Source organism: Suncus etruscus, chromosome 20 (genome assembly GCF_024139225.1).
Source record: "Suncus etruscus isolate mSunEtr1 chromosome 20, mSunEtr1.pri.cur, whole genome shotgun sequence".
Taxonomy (NCBI): domain Eukaryota; kingdom Metazoa; phylum Chordata; class Mammalia; order Eulipotyphla; family Soricidae; genus Suncus; species Suncus etruscus.
This window is the reverse complement of record NC_064867.1, coordinates 12,518,698-12,543,115: the sequence shown is the minus strand read 5'-3', so window position 1 is coordinate 12,543,115 and position 24,418 is coordinate 12,518,698. Positions and strand designations below refer to the sequence as shown.

At 34.0% G+C, this 24,418-nt stretch overlaps 1 protein-coding gene and 1 non-coding gene across 4 annotated transcripts in view; both read left to right on the top strand.

Moving 5' to 3' along the window:
• Positions 1–24,418, top strand: part of CMC1 (C-X9-C motif containing 1) — an 87,236-nt gene that overhangs the window by 16,992 nt on the left and 45,826 nt on the right. For 2 of the 3 annotated variants that reach the window (XM_049766080.1, XM_049766079.1), the window contains exon 2: positions 1,138–1,227. The exons of the other annotated variant lie outside the window; for it this stretch is intronic. In XM_049766080.1, the coding sequence (XP_049622037.1) occupies positions 1,138–1,227 (90 nt within the window). The remainder of the gene's footprint in view (positions 1–1,137; positions 1,228–24,418) is intronic. 3 annotated transcript variants of the gene reach the window in all.
• Positions 16,165–16,271, top strand: LOC125998534 (U6 spliceosomal RNA). The gene has a single exon (XR_007492077.1). It is a non-coding gene; the product is annotated as a U6 spliceosomal RNA (small nuclear RNA).

The following is a 24,418-nucleotide window of genomic DNA, read 5'->3' as shown; positions in this document are numbered from 1 at the left end:
TAGATTATTGGGAACCACCTAGTACTAGGAAAGTTTATCGATATCTGGTCTTCCTAGTTGTCACTAGAAACTGGGAAATTTTCTAATATTTAGTAATAAATCTTCACTTTTACTCATGGTCTAAAGAAAACCATAGAAGAGATGACCTACTTGGTTCCTGTTAAGGCATTTCCACAAAGAATACTTTGGCTTCCTCTAGGAAAGTCTCTTCCACATTTTTGTTGCTTTGGGGCAGGAACGGGAACTATCTGCTCAGCAGGCTCTTTAAATGTCCAGAAATCATTTGGTACATGGGACAGACACAAATGCTTCTTATAAGCTTTTTCTGGCCCTTCTGCCTGTACTGTGTGGCCTGCATGTGATGTTATAAATGACCCTTGGCATAAAAGAAAGTTCCCTGCCCCTGCATCAGAGCATGGAAAAGCCCACTTGTCATCAATTTTTCTTCTGGGGACAAACTCTCAAGTATTCTTTTTACTTTCTTCTGTCTGATTTTCTTTGCCTTAAAAAAGGGGAAAAAAAAAAGAGAGAGAGAGAGAGATTCCTGGTCTTTTTGTTTACTGAGCACACCTATCTATATCTTTGTTTTTCCAAGATTATCTAGAAATTAAAGGGGTAGGAAACTTAGGTGCTTTGTCTACTATAACTTAGTCTTAATTGTAGTCAGTTTGTAAAAAATCTAGACTTCCCATCCCCTGTTTCTGTAGTAGTTCTTTCCTTTTGAGTCTCACAGTTCTTTTCTCCTTTAGGCTTCACTTATTGCTTGATAGTGAAACAACTTATGTAGTTTCTCTTTATCTTGGCTCTTTCTCTTTCTGTAGACCTTATTATTGATAAAGGTACTTTATGGTGGTTTATATTTGTAAATATATTTTTTATTAGACTCCAGGGAGTATGTTCTCAAAACATTTCTGCTAAATAGTTTATAGACATTTTAAGAAAACTGTATGTATGTTCTGTAGTTTGTTCTGTAATTCATAAGATTAGAATAATTTTCAGTGAAAGTAAAATAGTTGCAATTTTGTAAATTATTAAATAATCATATTTTAGTACAGTGGTGTAGGTTTTTGGGGTGCTTATTTTCCCCATAAATAGCTAATTGATTTTGATATCTACTCTTTTTTTTTTTTTCTTAAGATCAGCATCTAAGACATGTTGAAAAAGATGTTTTGATACCTAAAATAATGAGAGAAAAGGCCCGGGAGAGATGTTCTGAACAAGTCCAAGGTGAGATTCAAATTTTCATATAAAGATCAATTTTATTTTTTATAATGATTGAATTTAATACTTAGTCTCAGAGTCAGGTAGACAATGAATTAATATGAATTAATTACTTCTCACCCTTTCACTGAGCTACCAGTATATCAACTTTCAGAATTCTCAGGCAGTGCTCAGTTCATTTACAGTTTAAAAATATTCTCCCAAATTGCTAGTAGAATGTTTTCCCCAGACTGGTTTACATGTAAAGAAAAACTTAGTATGAGTATTTTGAAGGAATACTTGTTCTGATGATTTTGATAGAGAATGAAGAAACATCAGATGTAATATGTACCTGTGTTTCATCTATCAACATGATTCATATAGACATATTCTAAGATGATTTTTCTTGGTGCTGTTGTCTATTTCTGAATTGTTAATGGAATCCTAGTAGTACTTGTGGGTCTGATGTGTTAAATTTATTAGTATAATGATTAGGTGGAAGAAATGTAAAAGGTACACAATAAGCACAAAAATATGCAAATTGTCTTTGGAAGATGCTTTTTTTATGAATAGTCCTGAATAGGCTTTTACATTAGACTAGAGATAGACCTTTGAATACATAACAGTGAATAATGTAAGAAAGAAGTGAAAGGTAAAAATGAGGCCATAAATAATGGGTAACCAGAAAGACAGATAACCATGTTACTGTGATTATCGTTTTTCAAAGTACTTTACTTCTTGGAGTGGCCTTCTCAGAAGAGTAGAAAACCTAATTTTCCATTGACTGTTTCCTGATTTTTCCTTCACTTTTCCCTTAGTCATTTTAGCTTGGGCACCGCAATTAAGTGGTTAGAACAACTTAGAGCACCACATTTAACTCCAGTGGACAGAAATTCCACTTCAGGTTTTTCTGCAGGGAGCCAGGCTCTGTCAACTAGATTGGTTCTGTGTATTTGAATGCTGCTAGTATTTAAATGTTTACTAATGGGGATAAGGAAAGAATTTTCTAAGACTTGTCATTATGTGATAGCCAATTCCATTGTTACTCTGATATATTTCAGTTTTGTCTTCCATAAATTAGATTTAATTATAATCCATTCATAAGTAAATACTAAGAAATGAACTATCTTGTTAGTAGTATTCTGCAATATTACTTTTGCTTTCATGGTTATCAGTTCTTTCCTTCTAGCCCCACACTTAGGTTGGAGAAATTAACCCAATGGCAGCTGCAGACAGGCTTCAGTGCACATCTGGCATTGGCAGGTGTCATGCTGATAGTCTCAAGAGATAATCCTTCACCTTTGTCCTAGAATTTAAAAAATAATTATATATATAAGGCTTTATTTCAGGTTAGGGAGAACAAAATTAAAAAATGGAAAATAAAATTATTGGGTTAACATTTTACTTAGAAAATATACATCTTACCAATAACTATAAATTATATAAATAAATACAACTAAATAAGATATATGTAAATAACTAAATAATTACGTTAGAGTCATGTTTATGTTGTTTCTTAAGTGTGTTTTGGTATATAAGATGGAAGAAAATGAGCCAATGGCTTTTTATTTTTTACACAGATCCTTCAAATGAAAATGAAGGAAGATGCTGTGTTCTATTTTAGAACTGCCTTTTCTGACGCAGTGAAAGTTTACTTTTGGTTTTTAAAATGAAAATGTTTAAGTTTAAAAATTTTTGTGTGGTATTACTACTACTTTTTAGTGATACAAAAAAGGAAATGTTTGAAATCTACCTTTTAATCATAAGATAAGTTATTTAAGAAGTAAACCTGGTTAAGTTTGCTTTTTTTTTTTTTTTAAAGAAAGTCTTCTTAAGAGTGAAAGCATCTTAAAATTGAAATGAATTTGGGGGGCCGGGAAGGTGGCGCTAGAGATAAGGTGTCTGCCTTGTAAGCGCTAGCCAAGGAACGGACCGAGTTCGATCTCCCGGCGTCCCATATGGTCCCCCCAAGCCAGGGGCAATTTCTGAGCACTTAGCCAGGAGTAACCCCTGAGCGTCAAACGGGTGTGGCCCAAAAACCAAAAAAAAAAAAAAAAAAAAAAAAGAAATGAATTTGGGTGATTTCAATGTAATTGAATTTATTAGAATGTTTTATAACAATTTTAAATATTTGGATTTTATAAATAAACTTTTAGTCCCAAAGTCAAATGGTTTAAAACTATTTTAGGAAAAATATTATTTTATAAATAATAATCTTTGATATTCATCTGTTTAGCCTTGTGAATTTTGTGAGGACAAATATTGATCCTTTTATATACTGCTCATATACTGACATATACTTCTCAAGGAGTAGCAGAACAACTATAGCTAAAATAAACAGTAAAGTATTATTCAGAATTATGACACTACTACATTTTTATATAGTCTTGCTTTATTAAATAATGACAGGGTATATACAAAGGAATTATGCACAATAATTATATAGTTATTGGATAATGATATAGGTATTTTGATAAGTCATTTAACTTTATGCTTAAGGCTTGAAACATGAGGAAAGCTTTTCTATTTGATTTGTATTTCATGTCATCTCAACCCAGCTGATTATAAGAATTGGGTCACACTGCCAGCAACTTAGGATTCTGAAGGGAATGGAACAGGTTTTCTAGGGACAAAGAGAAATGAAATCACTTTCAGTGAAAGAAAGATGCTTCATTATAGTCACCAACAGCCGTTTTTGACAGCTACACTTCCTATTAACAAGGAGCATTTAACTAAGAGTTTGGCTGTTGGATCTTTGGACTTGATCTAATTTGCTAGCATTAATTAGTTTCTTTTGAGCACAGACACTTGGTGCTCACAGCTATAGATTTGGAGGGCTAATTAGGATAGAAAATTGAACACAATGGGGTAAGGCATTAACCTTCAACCATTACCAGCTGGGACATTGATAAAGACCACAGAGTCCAAATGCTCCCTATTGATGTGAAGAGTACCCTAATGAATATCAATTTCAGCCAGGTTGCTATATTCTTACTAGTTTTCTCTTCATTATACATTTTAACCAGCTTCCATAATACCTTCATCATTTATACACACACACACACACACGCACGCACGCACACACACGCTCGCTCACACTCACAGGCTCCCTCACATTTTTTGCAGTACAGATTGAGTCAAAGTTGCATGATTTTTAAAATTTGTCTTAAATAGCAGAAAACATTTTAAGTGTTTCACCTCTATATATTAAGTTTTTTTTAAATATAACTTTTATTTTTAATTATCTTTGAATCCTAATTTAGTTCTAATAAATTCTGATTCCAAAATGAATTTACATTAACTTGACACTTAAAAATATAAAAATATTTTATAAAAATATAAAAATCCTGAGCAGCCTTAAATTAGGATAGTAATTAAAGTGTTTTTGTATTAAACTTACGTCAAGTTGCAAATAGATATAAAATAGATAAATTTATAAAATAGATATGTTTTGTTTATTTGTGAAGAGAAAAGTACTGTTCACTACTTTATGAAATTAACTTGCATTTGATAAAGGTGACTTGCTTAGAGTTGAGTTGAGAAATCTAATCTTAAGGACATTTTTATAAAATTATGAAAGTTTTACTCGTAAAAAGAAACGTGATAAAGTTGATTTAAACAGAAAACACTGCTTTAGAGTTTCCCTTTTTTGCCATTGATATTATTGACAATGAGATAGTCACTAAAATAAATGACAAAAATATGTTGATATTGATAGACATTAACATTGTACATTGATTGTGTTGAAAAGAAACTTGAAGGAAAATTCTAGCATGTATAATATCTTTCTTTCACTCTCCCAACTTCCCTGAAAAGTATCCCAATTTCCTTCAGGTATCACAATGAAACTGTTGCATTTCTAAATCTGGGAATTACTACTACACCTGTGTTTTGGGAAATGGCTTGTCCCCTGAAAGTATCTATCTACTCTCTAACTGGCTCCATGTGCATAATTAACTTACTCTATGTTAATTTAATGTTATACTTTCTATGTTAGTAATATTTTTAAAAACTTTAACATGACTGTTAAAGTCTTATAAATGTCTTTCCTAGGCATGGAAAGATAGTATAAGAATTAAGGTGCTTGCCTTGCATGGAGCAGGTGCCAGTTCATTCCTACACTTTTCAGGCACCACTTGGAGTGACTCCTAATCACGGAGCTAGAAGTAAAGCCCTGATCACCTTAGGGTATGGTCCAAACACCTTCAGTTCTAAATTTCTTTTCTAATTTCCTTAGAAGATTAACCAAATTATTGTCTGGTAATATTCCCAAATATTTCATTACTTTTTCAGTTGCATAAGTGGTATCTATTTTGAGTAAAAAATATTAAGCTGAGAAGCTTCTGCACCTCAAAGGAAATAGTTTCCAGGATATACAACCCCCCCCACTGAGTGAGAGAAACTATTCACCCAATACCCATCAGATAAGGGGCTAATATGCAAAATATACAAGGCACTGACAGTACTTTACAAGAAAAAAACATCTAATCCCATCAAAAAATGGGGAGAAGAAATGGACAATTTGACAAAAAGAAATACAAATGGCCAAAAGGCACATGAAAAAATGCTCCACATCACTAATCATCAGGGAGATGAAAAACAAAACAATTATGAGGTACCATCTCATATGACAGAGATTGGCACACATCACAAAGAATGAGAACAAGCAGTGCTGGTGGGGATGTGGGGAGAAAGGAACTCTTATCCACTGCTGGTGGGAATGCTGTCTAGTCCAACCTTTATGGAAAGTGATATGGAGATTCCTCCAAAAACTGGAAATTGAGCTCCCAAACGATCCAGCTATACCACTCCTAGAAATATACACTAGGAACACAAAAATTCAATACAAAAATCCCTTTCTTACACCTCTATTCATGGCAGCACTATTTATCATAGCAAGACTCTGGAAACAACCAAGATGCCCTTCAACAGATGAATGGCTAAAGATACTATGGTACATATACACAATGGAATATTATGCAGCCATCAGGGGATATGAAGTCATGAAATTTTCCTATACATGGATGTACATGGAATTTATTATGCTGAGTGAAATAAGTAAGAGGGAGAGAGATAGACACAGAATAGTCTCACTCATTTATGGGTTTTAAGAAAAATGAAAGACATTCTTGTAATAATTTGCAGAGACAAAAGAGAGGAGGGCTGGAAGTTCCAGCTCACTACATGAAGCTCACCACAAAGAGTTAGAGAAATAACTACATTGAGAACTATCATAACAATGTGAATGAATGAGGGAAGTAGAAAGCCTGTCTCGAGTGCAGGTTGGGGTGGAGTGGGGAGGATGGAGATTTGTGACATTGGTGATGGGAATGTTGCACTGGTGAAGGGGTTGTTTTTTACATGACTGAAACCCAACCGCAATCATGTTTGTAATCAAGGTGTTTAAATAAAGATATTTATTTTTTAAAAAGTTAACCAGTTAATAAAATAATATTTAAGATAAAACTTAATTTTCCATCATGAATTTTTACTAAATGAGTCTGAGACCAGAAGAAAAATAAGATGACAATGATAAAATGATAGCACTTTTGATTATATATATAAAATGCTTGAAGTATAGTGAGACCTTTATTAGAGCAATGGTTTCATGTAATTTTTGTCTTTGTGCAAGCCTAAAACGTTTAAAAAAGTGAAATGTTAACTTTTCTTGAGGAAATGCAGAAAAAAAAAGCATAGAAAATACCCAGTAACTCTTAGTGCAGTTTGAAATCTTACAGGTGTATATGATTCTATGCTTTATGGCATTGTCACCTGGGTCTTACTCTGTTTTCCTTTGATTTCCATGAGTCTTAATCTATAAAAGTGATTCATTAAATATTGTATTCCTCCCCTTTTACTAAATGATTAAATATGTTTTGAAAGCAAAAAAAGAAAACATAACTTTTTTCTTTTCTTTTTTTTATTTGGAGGGGATTATGACTAAAAAAAAGTACTTCTTGGCTGGAATCCTTCAACTTAGGTTATGTTATCTTGTATCTTGACAGTTCATTTGCATATCAATGTTCTGTAACAGTTTATTGATCTTTTGGTCAAGAGATGGGGTTTAGCTCTTGAGGAATCAGAAGAAGTATAAAGTACTGTGGTTTTTTTTTTTTTTTTTTTTGAGATATCAGAGCTGAAGTTAAATGACACAGAAGCTTGAAAAATGCTTATCCTTATTGGTCACATACAACTGTACTTTATGTTTTGTTGAATTCCAAAGATAAGTAGAAAATAATCTAATTGAATGTGTTTTGGATTTTTTTTTTTTTTAGGAATTTTAGTCAAATTTCTTTCAAAACAAACTTGAGCGCTACTGTCTGAGCTGTGAAATTTATCAGTCTTGTGTCTGGCTGTTTTATATGAATGAACACAGCATAACAGTTGAGTTGTTTGAATTGCACATATATTATTGCCATTTTATCAGTCTATCAATGTTAACTAATATTGAAGTGTAGATGCAGCACATCTATAAACTTACTTAGATAGATGGGAAGGTAATATATAATATCAAATCTCTCCTGTGTTATTTAAGAACAAATCATATTTAGGAGTATAGAAATGGCACAAAATGCTTGCTCTTTAGATCTGTAGTCAACTAACTACATCAGAGATCTTCAAAACCTCTCCTATATTTTGCTCATAGGACTCATCCTATTGCCATAGTCATGGTTAAGACTTATACAGCAAAAAGATAGCAAGCAGAACAAAATGCACATGGGATGAGTTCCAGAGAAAACTCAAGTATTCTTCATAGTCTTCTGCCACTGGAGTTGCTTAGAATATGCTTAATTCCTCCATCACTGATGTGACATACTGTTTCTCTGGGATAACCTTTAGAGTGGTCCTCAGAAACAATATTGGGAGGTAGGCATTTGGTACTTTTGCAAAATATCAAACTCCCAAGAGCAGATGTCTGCTATGAAACATATGGTTTACAGTTTTAGGCCTAGAGAGCCAATCTATTAATTAGGGAATGATTGGAACATTCCCCCAATACAAGTTTTCAAATACCAGTCAATCTTGAAAGCATATTTTCTAAGAATAGCACTATCATGCCTAACATACTTAACTTCCCTTTATATGAATGTGATGAAACTTAATAAAAATCAGCACAATACTTTATTATGCTTCTTGAGCCTAATGTCATGCTAGTAGTCTTACATCATTAGACATATAGTAAAAGATCTCCTTTTTGAGTTTTTTTCCTTTTGCATTTTTGAAATTCCACATCTGTTCTGGGAGAGAAATGCAGTACTTGGGGACTAAGACCCAGAATCATGACTATGAAGGGCACATGCTCTGCTTGTTGAGCCACATGATAGGGTTTCATCTGAACTTTTTTTTTTAAATCTAAACCTCACATTGAAGTCATGGTTCACTGACTTACTGTTAAATCCTATCATTTACTGTTAAATCATATCTCAATTCTAGGTCTTAATCGGTTATTATGATTGTCTTATTTTTTTATATAATAACATCTCTTATTTAGTAATTTATTATTAATCATTAATTATTTATTAAATTATTAATTAATAAATCAATAATTTAACTTATTAAATTATCACTAAATAATACCTTATTATTATTATTATAATACCAGCCCAGACACATAACTTACAGGCATCCTAAACACTGTACTATGTAGCCCACATATTTAATAATCTAAACAAATACTCTGTGGCTTATTTTTGAAGCTGTAAATGTGAAACAGCATCATATAACAAAAACCTAAATAATTATAGGGCTGAAAACAATTATACAATGAATAAATGTCATTATGAGTTATAATTGACCATTAGCACATTTTTATTATTTTCCTAGCTTTCCCGGGTGACAGCATTAGTTATTTTGCTTTAATAGCCTTTCCTTGGTGCTTTTTGAAAGAAATCTAAATTTGTCTTTAAGCAGTATCATGCTCTTTTTTTAGTATTACATATTAAAATTTCTTTTTAGATTTAAGTAAAATTTATCACAGTTGATATAGTTGATCACAGTACATTTGTTTTTAATAAGTGAAAGTAAAGTTATTGGAAAAAATAAAATGGAAGAGAAGAAAGTTAAAGAAGAAAGAAAAAGTATAGTAGCAAGCACATTTAAAAAAATTTTTTTTTGTTTGCTTTTTTATTTTGTTTTTGGGCCACACCCTGTGATGCTCAGGTTATTCCTGGTTATGCACTCAGAAATCGCTCCTGGCTTGCGGGGGGGGGGGGGGGGACGGGACCATCTGGGATGCAGGGCGATCCAACCTGGTCCTTCTTGGGTCAGCCTGCTTGCTAGGCAAACGCCCTATAACGCTGTGCTGTCACTCCCACCCCAAACTGTTGTATTTTCAATGAAGTAATTAATACAGTGGCAGGAGATTTAATAAACTCTTGTTGTTAGCTGTACATTCTGTTAAGTTAGTGTGTTCTTATGGGGATGGCAGTATCAAACAAATGAGGTTGACCAGAGATTCCAAGCACTATTACTGATACTACAACTTTTAGGAGTGTGTATTCGGCAGCCAAGCCTCCTGGAAGAAGGAAGGAGTGGGGGATGGTTCTTGTACTAGCACCAAAAAGCTCTAGTGATATCAGCCCCAAATCAGCATACTTGTGTTATAATTCCCTATTTAAACAAGTTTCACCTCTGGGTCTTCCAAACACATATCTTAGGGGCCCATTAAAATCATAGGGGACCACATACTCTAGCAGCCCTGGGGGTGAGGGAAGTGGATATGGGAGATAGGACAAAAACGGAGGTGAAGGGAAGACAATTAGGTGATGGTAATCCCCCCCTGATGTTATGTAAATATTTAACTAAAATATTATTGTCATCATGTAAACCACTATGATCAAAATAAAAATTATAAATAAAAAAATCAGATTTTTTTTGAGAAATGCTGAGTTATGTGACTAAAAATATGCTTTTACAGAAAAAAATTAGAACTTTCAGATTCCCTTAAGCATTTGAATGGGATTTTAGGGTTACATGGAATATAGAAATAACAAATGTTTCCGGGATACCAGTCACCATTATATAAGTTTTGAATGATACAAATAAAAAGCTTCTTTTTACAGATTTTACATTCAATAAAGGAGGGAGATAAAAAAATGAAAGTTACTATAAAACCCTGGAGAAAATGAAACTGGATAATAGCAATGGGATATGGGAGTATAGAACTCCAAAAATTTCTATAGGGGCCACATCTACTCTTGTTTAATGGGGCTCCTGTTGGTGCCCAGTCCTGTAAATTAGACTTGAGGAGTCAATGCTTGTCCTGTGCTGCTAAGGCCTAGCAGTGCTGGGGATTTTCAGAATTAACCGTCTGTGCTGTTGGGAGTATTTTGGGCTACACCTGACTGTGCATAGGGGACACAAAGTGCGTGGATAGAGTTAGGCTTTATACATGCCAGATACGTGCTCTATTATTTGGTATCTATGGCCTGTGACTGCAATTTTTATAGGAAGTTAGTTGAAATTTTGTTGAAAAGTGACATCTGGACAAGTCTTTTAAAAATGAGGTAAATGAGTGAGATACGATTATCTTAGAATAATGATGTGAATGTCAGTGAGTGAGAGATGTAGAAAGCCTGTCTGGAATACAGGCGGGGGGGGGGGGGTGTGGATGGGGAAGGGAAGAGATGGGGCATTGGTGATGGGAAGGTTGCACAGGTGAAGGAGGTGTTCTTGTTATGAGTACAATTATGTTTGTAATCACAATGTTTAAATAAAGAATTTTATTAAAAAAAGAATGATGTGAAAAGAAGAAATAGGTCATTCAGCGACTAAAAACAATAAGTGATGTGTTCAAGTAATATAAAAGTAAGGGTGGAACGAATCAGGAGACATTGGAAGCAGAGTTCAGAGTGACTGGGAGCAGAATTATTGGAGAGAAAGGGAAAAACATCCATGTCTTAGAGCAGTGGGGTGAGACAGTCTGATTTACATTTTAATAGCATCACTCATTGCCATATTAAGAATAGATGGAGAAGGGGCAAAGGCAGAATTAGGGACACCAGTTTAAGGATGTATTTGTGTTGATTTAGTGGTGGATTGTAACGGTGGTGGTAGTGGAGTATTGATGAGAATGAGCACATCCAAGATAATAGATTACTATTATTTGTTTTGAATAAGTAAAAGGTTGTCATTCCAGTCAATGAACAGAAGAAAGTGAACAAACATTAGTGTTTCAGTTTAGTTTGGTGACTGAAGATCAGGGTTTTAGATATTATCTTTGATATCTATTAGATATCTAAGTTTCAAACCTTGTAATAGATACTAATAAAAACACTAAAAAGAAAGCACTTAAAAGAATACTTACATAACAAAGGAGTCGGAGGTTTATCCAATTGACACAATTCTAGTATTTTTGTGTAAATTGTACAGATTTGTGTCTGTTTGGTATCTTGGATAGATTTTAATAGATTAAAAATGACATTTTAATTCCTTTTAAGATTTCACAAGAACCCGTTTCTAGAATAAATCACAATTACAATTATTTATACAAAAGACTTATGAGTATTTTATGGGGAATGCAAAGATAGGGTTTATCACTTAGTAGAATCTAGGTATGTTGATTTCTAGTCTAATTAGATGAATACACCATGTTATTGCTATCAGAACAAATAATGATTCATCTATCTGACTTTAATCAATGAAAAGTAGCTGCCTAGCATGTTTTGAATGGAACAAGTCAACAAGTGTCATTAAATTATTTGGGTTTGTCTGTCACGAGTGGTAAATTTGGTGGGTAAAAATCTGCCTTTTGGTATTTGTCCTTTTTAATTGCTACTGTATTTCTAATTTACTATATAGCTGTTGGGTGGTATACCATTTATCTCAGATTTTACCTGAATACAAAAGTTAACTTCTACCTCTGGCATAAACATTTTATTTTTACTTTTTAAATTTTTTTTATTGAGACCATTGTGAGTTACAAGTCTTTCATAGCTGTACTCCATGCATTTAGTGACAGTGAATTAGGACCATTCTCACCATTCCCACCATTCCCACCACCAGTGTTAACCTTCCTCCACCATAGTTACCCACATGCATCCCATACCTCCTCTTCTCGCTCCCAGGACTACCAGTGTAACAGGTCCATTTTGTATTTAGCTTATTATAGTTTGGGTCTCTTGATCCTATTGTTGTTGACTTTAGATCTGATCTCCTCCCCCCCACTCAATGCTCCTGAGACTGCTTCACTCCTGTACCCCATTCCACTTTCTTTTTTTAATGTAGGAGGACACAGAGATATGAGCCAGAACAAAATGAACCAAGTTCCAAGGTTCTATGAAAAAGGCAGGACCTCCTATCTAGAGTATAAATAAAATTAAAAGAAAAAAGGGGGAACAAATGTGGCTTTTTTTTTTTTTTTTTTTTTTTGCATAGGCAAATGTTGGAGAAATTAGAAATGAAATTCCAGGGCCTGGAGAGATAGCACAGAGGTGTTTGCCTTGCAAGCAGCCGATCCAGGACCAAAGGTGGTTGGTTTGAATCTCGGTGTCCCATATGTTCTCCCGTGCCTGCCAGGAGCTATTTCTGAGCAGACAGCCAGGAGTAACCCCTGAGCACCGCTGGGTGTGACCCAAAAACCAACCCCCCACCCCCCAAAAAAAGAAAGGAAATTCCAAATTCCATTGGCCTAAGAGATACAGGGTGTCTCTACCCATGAAACACACTGTTAAAAGACTGACTATAGGCTCTGGTTGTGTTGGTTGTCCAACCCCCAGGTCTCTCTTTATGATCCCAGAAAAAGTTCTGTTCAGTTGTGGTTGTGACAGTCAGTCTTCTGTAGTTAGAGATCTTGTTTTTGCACAGATCCTAGGATAAAGTCTTTCTTTGTGGTCCCAGGAAAAGTTCTGCTTAGCCGCATTTATTGTAGTCAGTCTCTCTTAATTAAAGATGTTGGTTCTTGCACAGATCCTAGGATGGAGTGTCTTCTGATTTCATCTCTTGTAGCCTTTAGAACTAGTTGTTGATGTTTCCTCATCCTCAGGGTGTCTTATGAACCTACCCTGGGGCAGGTTGGTGCCAGGACGGCATTCGGGCCATCCCCAGGGGAAGTTTGATTCTTGGTGCATAAACATTTTACAATTTTTATTTCATTTCCGGGGAACTAGTTCTGCTAATGTTTTATATAGCATTTGTTTTGGAACCATTTATTCATTAAAACTATGATGGTCCTAGATTTGGGTCAGTGATAGAACTCTTGCCTGCCTTGTCTCTGTGTTCAATCTCTGGGTTCATTCCCAACACAAATTAATTTTTGAAAACCCTGCTATTCATTAAAGAAGATGTGTACCTTAATTATATGATAAATATTTTATTACTTGTAATTAGCAACACTCTTTAATGCTTAGTTTATACTAAAATTAAAAATTTGTTTTATAATATATCTTGTTATGAAATTTATTCAGCTATTTATAGCAATGAATTTTATGAAGGACCATTATAAATATATCCATATGTCAAGTGAAAAAAGTATGAAATAAAATTTTATGCATCCTATGATTCTAACAAATATTTGCTCAGTATAGGAAAAAGTATATCCAGAATGCAGTCTGAAAATGAGAGGAAAAAGGTGACTCACAGGTCATATTTTTGGTATATTTAGTGTTTACATATTCTCCAAAATGAAAATACTACTTTCTTTAAATAAAAATTTTATATCCTCCATTTTTATTTTGTGTTTTTGTTTTGGTTTGTTGTGAGGCCACACTCAGTGCTCAGGGCTTACTTCAGGTTCTGCACTAAGAGATCACTCCCAGTGGGGCAACCTGCAAAGCAAGCACCCTACCCTTTGTGTTATCACTCTAACCTTAGTCTATTAACTCTTATCATCAGGCCTGCCTGAAGAAAACTATAAATCATGAACAAAATTTAAAAGCAATAATTTGAAAGATAGTTGAATAAACAAAAGTAAATGGAGCTCAGGAGACTCAAACATTGAAGAAATAGTGGTGAAAGTATCCATCTTACAGGGTAACTGAGACTTTGCTCAAATTGTTCTTCAGTGTTGCTGGTTTGAAGAACCCAAACACAGGATTTGCCTTTAACTGCAGGCTTTTTGGAAGTTTCCAATTATTATGTTTGTTTTTGGACCACACCTAGTGATATTCAAGTATTTCTCCTGGTTCTGCACTCAAGTATTTCTCCTCAAAGGAGTATGGTGCTCAATGGACTTTATGGGGTACCGGAACTGCATTTGAGTCAGTCACATGCAAGGCAAGCACCCTATACCTGTACTACCTCTCAGGCTCGTGGAAATTCTTATTTTATATGGTTGGGTAAGTTAATGAAAAAAGCAGGAACCTCAACAAGGAAAGAGGAACCTCAAATTTTTGTATGGGGCCAAACTATAATTTGCCTTGCATGTGGCTGATTCAAGTTTAATCTGCAACATCCTATATATGGTCCCTGGGCACTCCCAGGAGTAATTCCTGAGTAGAGCCAGGAGTAACACCCTGAGCACTGTTGGGTGTGGCCCAGAAGAAAGAAATATTTGTGTATAAAGTGCTCAGTCCTAAATTACATAAACTATAAATAGGACATATTTTAATCAGCTCAATTTAAAACAAGTTAATTTTGACATATATTATAAATAAATCATAAATTATATATAAATATATAAATATATGCATATTTACATATTTAACATATATGGTAGGAAGAGATAAGATTTGAGTTCACATAAAGAAACACTTGATCCTAGACTTCGTCCTATAAGCTGTGCAAATACCAAGATTTCCAATTACAGAGGACTGATTTTGTCAGCCACAACTGAAGAGAATGTTTCCTGGCATCAGAAAACGACCTTTGGGGGCCGGTGAGGTGGCGCTAGAGGTAAGGTGTCTGCCTTGCAAGCGCTAGCCAAGGAAGGACAATGGTTCGATCCCCCAGCATCCCATATGGTCCCCCCAAGCCAGGGACAATTTCTGAGCGCTTAGACAGGTGTAACCCCTGAGCATCAAATGGGTGTGGCCAAAAAACAAAACAAAAGAAAAAAAGAAAAAAAAAAGAAAAGGACTTTGGGGTTCATCAGTGAGCATGTCCGGAGCCTGTAGTCCTTCCATGACAGTATGCTTCAAGAGTGGAGAAATCTGTTATCTTTAGGCCAAGGGAATTCCCTTTCTAATTTCCCCAATACTTACTGTGCTTATGAAAAAAAAAAAAGACACAAAACCTTGCTTCCTCCCTCCCCTTTTTTCTCTCTTCTTTTCCTTTCTCCCTTTGTAGCGTTTTTAGTTTGTGTTTATTTTTATTGCCATGTTTCTTGTTGGTGCCTGTTTGGTGCCTGTTTTATTTTTTCTTTTTCTTTCATTCCTTTTCTCCTTTTAAATTGATATTGATAGCATTCTTTTTTACTCTTGCAAGGCTTGGGAGAACCTATATGGGTTAGTTTTGGAACTCAAAGATCACTCCTGGCAGGTCGTGATGAAATTTATGTGGATCAGGGATGAAATGAGCAGCAAAGTTCTTTGTTTGTTTGTTTGTTTGTTTGTTTGTTTGTTTGTTTCTGGGCCACACCCGGAGACACTCAGGGGTTACTCCAGGCTATGAGCTCAGAAATCCGATCCTGGCTTGGGGAACCATATGGGAAGCCAGGGTATCTAACTGCTTTCTGTCCTAGGTCAGTGCTTGCAAGACAAACTCCCTACTGCTTGTGCCACTGCTCCGGCCCTAGCAGCGAAGTTATATCTTTTCCAGATTCTTTAGAAGATTAGACCTAAATAAGAAAATAATTAAAAGACTAATCTTAGATCAAACATGGTACTGATACTAGACTTCAAGTAGAACCACCATCTCTTTATAGATAGCCTTAATCTTAGTTTTTGAACTAAGCCTAGTGACTTCTTTAACTCAGTGGATTTCTTTTCCATTATGACTGGTTTCTAGCCAAAGAGCCCTAGAAGAGTAAAGATAAATTTGAAATTTGATATCAAGGGAGCTATATGCATATTTAAAAATTCTTGATTAGTGCTCGCTTCGGCAGCACATATACTAAAATTGGAACGATACAGAGAAGATTAGCATGGCCCCTGCACAAGGATGACACGCAAATTCGTGAAGCGTTCCATATTTTTAAAAAAAAAAATTCTTGATTATATAAATATCATTATAAGGTATACATGAGTATAATATGTCAGTCTCTTTTTTTTTACCTTCCATTGATGAATATTATGCTAAGTTCATTAAATTTGTTTCTTAAAAAATTGAATTTTCGGGGCTGGAGCGATAGCACAGTGGTAGGGCGTTTTGCCTGGCACGCGGCTGCCCAGGACAGACTTGGAATCCATCCCTGGCATCCCATATGGTCCCTCAAGCCAGGAGTGATTTCTGAGCACATAGACAGGAGTCACCCCTGAGTGTCACTGGGTGTGGACCAAAAAAACAAAAAAAGAATTTGAATTTTCGATTCCACCAAAGACTTGACTAAACTTAGTTTTTGATATTTAAGGGTAAAAAGTCACAACTGTGCTCTTATTTTGATCTCAGTAGATCACATAGTCAATTTTTATATGATATGATGTATTAACTTGGTTTATTGTAAGCAACTTTACAGTTTCATTACATGATTTTCAGAATGGGTCTATTTACTTAGTTGCTCAATAACTAAAATTTACATCCACTCAAATTTTTCTTTGTTATCTTTTCCTGCAATATCTTCCCTAGCTAGCCAAATCACTTTAGGTGATGAGATGAGAATTGTTATATTATGGCAGAAGCAGTACACTAACCTTATAATCAAAGTATATTTCGGGATTGCAAAGGCCTCTGATACAAATACATATTTTGTAATGATGTATTATTTGTTTTCTTTTTGTTTTCCTTGTATCTGAAGGGAAATGAATAAATATAAAGTCATGATGTCTATAAACTGGATAAAAACAAGTATAGTTTGAAGTAAAATTGAGGTTCAGTTGCCCTCTAGGGGCTTAGTTTTAACACAACACATGTAGACATGATGTATCTTTGAGGGGAGGATAGATCTGCTTAATAGGTGAGTACTCTTTTATTTTCTGTTAGAGTAAAACTAATCAGGGTAAGGTGCTGCAAATAAGAATGTGAGAGAGGAGAAAGATAGGGCAGAGAAAGAAAAGGAGAGGGCAGAGAAAACGATGTGCTCTGCAGCTAAGTTTTTATTTTGATTTCAGTGACTTTGATAAATTCCTCTACTTGGAAATATCTTCTAATTAGAAAAATTCTGGCTATCAGATGTCTAAATAGATTTAACTATGTTGCTCTATGTCAACTTGATTCTAATCAAAATATACCTGCTTCAAAGTACTCACTTTGTCATTGTAGTACTAGACATTATTTGGTAGGAGGGACCATTTTTTTTAATGTTTGAAAAGGTTTGAGTAGTGATAGTTTACTTTATGTGCAGATATTTAATTCTTTTGAATATAAGCACCCTTATATCAGTATTTTCCTGATCATTTATCAGTGTTAGAAATATTTGTATGTATTTTATCTCGACATATCTTAAAAATCTTGACCCCTTTTATATACAGTATTCTTTTCACCTTTGTAACTATAGGTTTTTTACTTTTTCCTCATGGGTTATGAAGTGGTCAACACTTATTGTTACCATTAATTTATAGTTATGTTCAAAATTCAAGTTTACTTTTAATATCTGTATCATAATCACTTGTCACATTGGGCACTTAATTAAAATTAAATTTGGGGGTTTAGGGACCCACCCAGCCATGCTCAGGTTATCTATCACTCCTGATGAGCTCAAGAGACCATGTTTCAGGCCAGCATAGGAATAATGTTCATCAGCGTATTGTTGTTTAGTTTGGATTTTTTGTATTTGGGCAGTGTTTTGATTTTGAGTTCAAGGAGCGTTCCCAGTGATGCCCATGGGACCATGCAAAAGGGGCCATACTTTGGGAGATCATGCTTAAAGAACTGTGCTATGGAAACCATGTGGTGCTGGGAATATAATGCAGAGCTCCAAAATGTAAAGAAGTACTGTGGTCTCTTGCTACCTAGTCACCACTGTCTTTTTTAAAACAATCTATTTTGTGTTTTTAATTTTTATGTCCCTGTCTCTGAATTTAGGGATGAGTCTTGGTAGTACTCAGGGGAACATATAAGGTGTTAGGAATCAAACTCAGGCAGCCTGAGGCATGGCAGACACCCTACCCACTGTACTCTCTCTGCCCTTAAAGCATTATAAAACTAGTTGTATTACTACCAGGTAATTATTACTACCTATTATTACTTAGTACTTAGTGGTCAGTTGAATGAAATAGGTAAAATGGATCTTTCTTCTTCTTCTTCTTCTTCTTTTTTTTTTTTTTTGGCTTTTAGGACCACACCCAGAGGTCACTTCTGGCTATGCACTCAGAAACCACTCCTGGCTTGGGGGACCATAAGGGACGCTGGGGATTGAACTGAGGTCCGTCCTAGGCTACTGGGGGCAAGGCAGATGTCCTACTGTATGCGCCACTGCATTAATAAAATACAATTATTTTGTATGTTTGATTTCTATTTTTGTTTCTTCACTTATCTAAAACTATTCCTTGAAGGCCCATTGTTTTCAAATTTATGGTTTTTATTGAGCTCTTAAATGGTGTGACATTTAAGATGAGTATTTTCCCCCCTTAGGTTGTTTGCGTGCTGCCCTGTTCTTTGAAACATTGTGGGTGAATTCTCTCTTAACACTTCTGGCACCTTTCTCTGATATGTTTGTCTGCCCTTGTGGGCTTCAGGGTGAGGACAAGGTGTCCCTGAAGCCAGGAGGAGGGGATAAAGAAGTTCACTGTTCAGTGCAGTATTTTTGTTAAATGCCCTTCAGGAATATTTCCTCTTCTGCATTGGGGCTACCTTTGACTTATCCTTTCTTAAGTGTGGAGCCCTGAAAAAATGCTCAGAACACTTTGCTAATGCTTGCTGAGATTCATTAAAGGTGGGTAAAAAGCTTTATTCTGCGGATGTTATATTTTTATTTTTCTCTTGGTTTTCTATTTATCCCATCAGTCTGTTTCTCTTGAAAACAAGGAGGGCTACTTGTGGAGATTTTCAAGATTTTTAAACTCTTTCTTTCCTCAGCGTGTTCTAGGTTATGGAATTGGGACTTAAGAACCAATGCCATGCTGAGCCTTGCCAGTCTCCCCACCCCCATCCTCTTTCCCCCAAAGCAGCCTACTATTACTCTTATTACTAACTTTTGTAATTTTCTGCTGACTCTCTTTTCCTGTTTTATGTCGCTAGCAAAATAAACTTCCTTCTGCAATGGAGAACAAATCAACTTTTAGTAACTCTCAGCTATCAGATAGATTTGGGAATACACACACACACACACACACACACACACACACACACACACACACACACACACACACACACACAGTTTTTATTTTTAGTATTAGGAATTTAACCTCCTATGGTCTCACACAGCAGAGCGAGTGCTATCACTGGTCTCTGAGCAATTTTTATAGAAACTGACAAAATGAGTAAGATAAGGAATTAGTATAGCTATCAGAACATTATTGAATACCAGAAATTAACCATATAAAATACTTGCATTTCATAAGGAAGAAACAAAATTCTTTGAAAGGTAACAAGCTAATGAAATTAAATAGTTTAATTCTAACCAACATAATACCAGAAATCCTAATTTGTTCACACAGTTTCAGCCATTTAAAAAAAATTGTCAGATCCTTAAGTCTCATTTTTTCCTGTAGTCTCTTGAGAAAATAAATGTATACTTATTGATGTAGAATAAATTTGTTGACATAGATTAAAAATGAAGGAATTAGATTTCTAGCTCATTTTATTCCAGTTACTTTTAGGCTTTTCATTCCAAAACTTCAGCCTATTCTCATGTTTCTGATCTTTCAGGAAACTTGACTGGAAATCAGGTTTGGGTATTAAATTACTTTATTTTTTTCAGGTATAAGTTGTGGGACTTAGTTTATTCTACTGATAAAATAGAAAAAAAGAAGGCAAAAGAAGACTTAATTTATGTTTTTAATTTCTAAAATTTGTTCATGCAATTTCAGTCATTTAAAACAATTTCAGATCCTTAAATCTTGTTTTTCCCTGTAGTCTCTTGGGGACATATATGTATATTTAATGACATAGATTAAAAATGGAGGACTTAGACTTCTAGCTCGTTTTATTCCAGTTAGTTTTAGATTTGTCATTTCAAAACAGCAGCTTATACTCATGCTTCTGTTACTGGTATATATGATGATTTTGATTCTTTTCAGCCCCCCTGCTCCCTTAGTTTTTCTCACGAGGGCCTACTTTAAGACCCTACTTAAAATGGGTTATTTAAAATGGCTCTCTCCTCCTACGATCTCCCTTGCCACTGTCATCTTCTTATCTTCTTTTCTTGTTTTTTAACTTGCACTACTCCAACATGCACTATTATGTTTCTTTTCTGACCCTTTTGGATAAGCTCAAAAAGATATAGACAACTCTCAGATTCATTTTCTACCAAGTTTTAGGTTCGTAATAGACCGAATTTAATTTTTTTTTAAATTAGAAACTGATTTTCCTTTATCTTAGGGGTCTGTGTGCAAGTATATTAATTTCAGAGGGCTCTTTGAGGATGCCATAGGTTTTAGCTTTTGGGTTTCTGTACTTAGTAAGTACCGTTAAGTGAAACTCATTACAAGAGCTAGGAATAAATTATTTTTTAAAAGTCAATTTGATTTGTAATATGTGGTATTTCTTTCATGTGTGTCTTTCTTGTAATTTCTTGTTAAATGTGAAAGAGCTTTTTTTTTAACTAATATAAAGGCAAGTGGTTAGATGACAATTGGAACTGTAGTGGAATTAAAAGCTAGCTACTATCAGATTAATTGGGAGATCTGAATTAAACAGGACCAAGTAGGTTAGGAACAGATTGTTCGAAATGTGACTCCCTCTCTTCCTCTGGCTGTTAGGAGACAACAGAATTACACATGCATTCAGTTAACCAGAATGTGAGTGCTAATTAAGTGTCTCGCTGATTATTGTAACCATGTATTATTTTATATTAAACCAGACGGAAAAACTTATTTTTGTTTGACACAAAAAAATATGATGACTCTGTAGTTTGAAAGTTTTATGTTTTGAGAGAGCTCTTTTTAGCTTAATGTCAGTGAAGCAGCTGCTGTTTGAATTTACTTTGTGAAACACTGCATTATTCATTTCCATAAACAAAACTTCCTTAGTAATTATTTAGCATTAATTTATTTCTGTTTATTTCATCCGACCATGTTGACATTCTATTTTAAAATTAAAAATATTCCTTGTGGAATCTAACAAGACTCCAAGAGCCACGTTTTCAACTTTTCTTCTGTCATGAGAGCACGTTTCTAAATTCTTTTCTAATAACTTTTTACATTTGAAATATTTTGTAGTACAGGATTTTTATTTTAACAAAATTTATTAACAACAAAAAAGAGCTAAACTAAAATTCTTAATGGTATCTTGATTGTAGATTCTTAGAAACAAGTCCCATGTTTTCTCAGATGACTTTTTTTTGTGAATATATTTAACAGCTATTATCTTGGATTCTGATAGTGTAATATTATTACAAATACGTAAAATAATTTGTCATTTGTACTCACAGGTGGTTTTATAAGACTAGTAGGGCAAAGAAAATAGATTCAATTGTACATGTCTTGGAATTCTATTTATCTTTGCAAATACAGGAACAGTTGTTTGAATTTTGTGTTTGCCTCTAGTAACTTGTAGTGAGTTCTTGACTGTCATATTTTTATTATGATTCATTATATATGCTGTCTTTGGATAATTAGTCTTTTACTACCCAGGTGTGATATTTGTTATTATTTTCCCAAATATGAGAATAAATTGCTACTTTATTTTGTATTGTTTAATATTAAGTAGGCCTTGCTTTATACTCCTTGGGAATTTAAGGGAAGCAAACAAACTGATCTTTAACTTAATAAATATATAGTATTTTAATAGAGGAAAATAATTAAACAAAGCCCTTCAGTTTATTAAGTATCATTGAAAGAAACTTTATTCTTACTAGTGTTTCCTAGAATATACATTTAGAGAATTGTAGCAACTAATAGGTAATGCATTGCTTATGGGTTGAAAAAATACAAAATTTCAATTAAGGGTGTCTGTTTGAAATGATCCCTGAATAGAAGTAAACATATCATACTTGAGCTACCCTCATAGGACTGTGGAAAGGAGGAAGCCTGTGAAATTAGAATCTATGGATTTAGACAAGGAACTTCTCCCTATAACTCCTTTGTGTCCAAGGACTACAGTACTATTTGAAATAATTCTGATAAATGTGATGAAGTGAGTAGTAGTTATACTTGTATATAATTTTTCTAGCATCAAAGTCTTTCAACTTGGCATAGACTTTCACCCTTTACTGGGAGCCAAAATGCAGACCACTGTTGGTCTTTCCTCTGTCATGTTTTAGAAAACAGATAGCTCAACTATTAAAATTGAGATTTTACACAGAAACTTTAAGTTTAAAACAATATTAAGTCTTCAGAAATGATAGAGTTGTGATGTTTCCATTTCTGCAGCCACCTGCATCTTTAGAAAAAGCACATGAACTTCATTACTATAGGCTTTGTATGTATTTGCACCTATGTAGAATGTGTAAGAGAAATAGTATTCAAAAATATGCTTCAGTGTGATTTGCGTAAGTAAACTTTAATGTCTGGTTAAAGGAAATAGCATAGATTTTTTTTCATGCAAAATGAGGAATATTCTGTATTATTTAACATTCATATGATTAAGATTCTGATTCTAGAAATTTTAAAATATCATTAAACTTTCATAATTTATCTTTTATTTTCTTAATTATGATTTGTATATAACTTCTAGGGCTGTTACATATAGGATGAGTTTCTGAAATCTATATTCAGGTAAGTTTGCCTAATGTGTCTGTATGTGTGGTGATACATGTAGTAAAACATGAGACAGTACATATAAAGTGAGTAATAGCAATGAATAATTTAGTTCAAAGTTGAACCTACTTTTAAAAAGTTTTAAAATAGCAAAATAACTATAAAATATTAGACTGTTAAAATAGTCTCATAAGCTATTCCCTTTGGACCGGGAAAAATTGGCCTTCATAATTTTATATTTTATATATGTGCAGTAAATATACTACCCAGAATTATTTTTTCACTTCTAAAAAGTAGTGCAGTTGATTTGTGCTCATATTTTAATTTCAAGACTTCTGTATTATTCGTTTGAATTGCTGCGTTTGCTAACAAGTAAAATAATACTTTATGTTCAGTTATTCCAACAAATAACTTGACTATCCTCTTCTTAATGTTGAATTTAAAAGGACTGACAGTTGTAAAGGAGGAAAATTCTCATATTTTCTTTAGTTGAAAGTGTTACAAATGACAAGCATTTTTGTTAGTTTTAAATTTACTCATTTTCTTGCTCAGCAAGAACAATCCAGTGTATTTAATTTTTTTTTTTTTTGAAAAGTGATGCAGAAATTACTTGGTGTTTTTTAGGCAAGTGTGTGCTTTTGAGGATTGTGGTGGTACAATGGTTATGATCTAACAAGAACTGTTTCTTTGCCTTCTCTGTAAATATTTGTGTCTAAAATAGGACTATTCTCTGAGAGCAATCAATCTTTAATAAAATTGTATTCCTAACTACTTGAGCTGATAAATAGTGAGGTTTGTTTTAAAGAAGTCAAGTTTATTTTGTCAATTTTCTATTTGCCCTGCATAAGATGTATTTAATTTCTTTATTCCATCTATGTATTCAAATTAATCAGATTCTGCTACATATTGGTGCTCAAATTAGAATAATTCTTTAATCAACTGTGTTATCCATGCCATGGTAGGCAAGAATAGAAAAGCTACTCTTGGCATATTGAAGATGCGTGCATTTTATTTTCTATTGTAATTTAAAAGTAAAATCAGAAATATTGATTTCTACTTGACTGGAGAGATGATTTAGTTTGAATATCAGTCTGATCTTAATCAGGTGAGAATTAATTGAGTTGGAGGTATTAGATATTCAGTGATGTTAACTGAACCATGATCAATCTAGAGAGAAGCTTTCTTTTGTACTATCTTAGAATTATCAAATAGCTCATATGCTGCAATGTGAAATAATCTTTTCATGATCATCTTCCTTCTTTCTTGTCTCATTAAATGCACCACTAAATTCATTGTGTACAGACTAATCTTTAAAGTAGCAAGCTAATAAATAAAAATTTAATAGAAAATTAAAAGCATAATAATTTTGTCATGGAATGCTGTTGTCA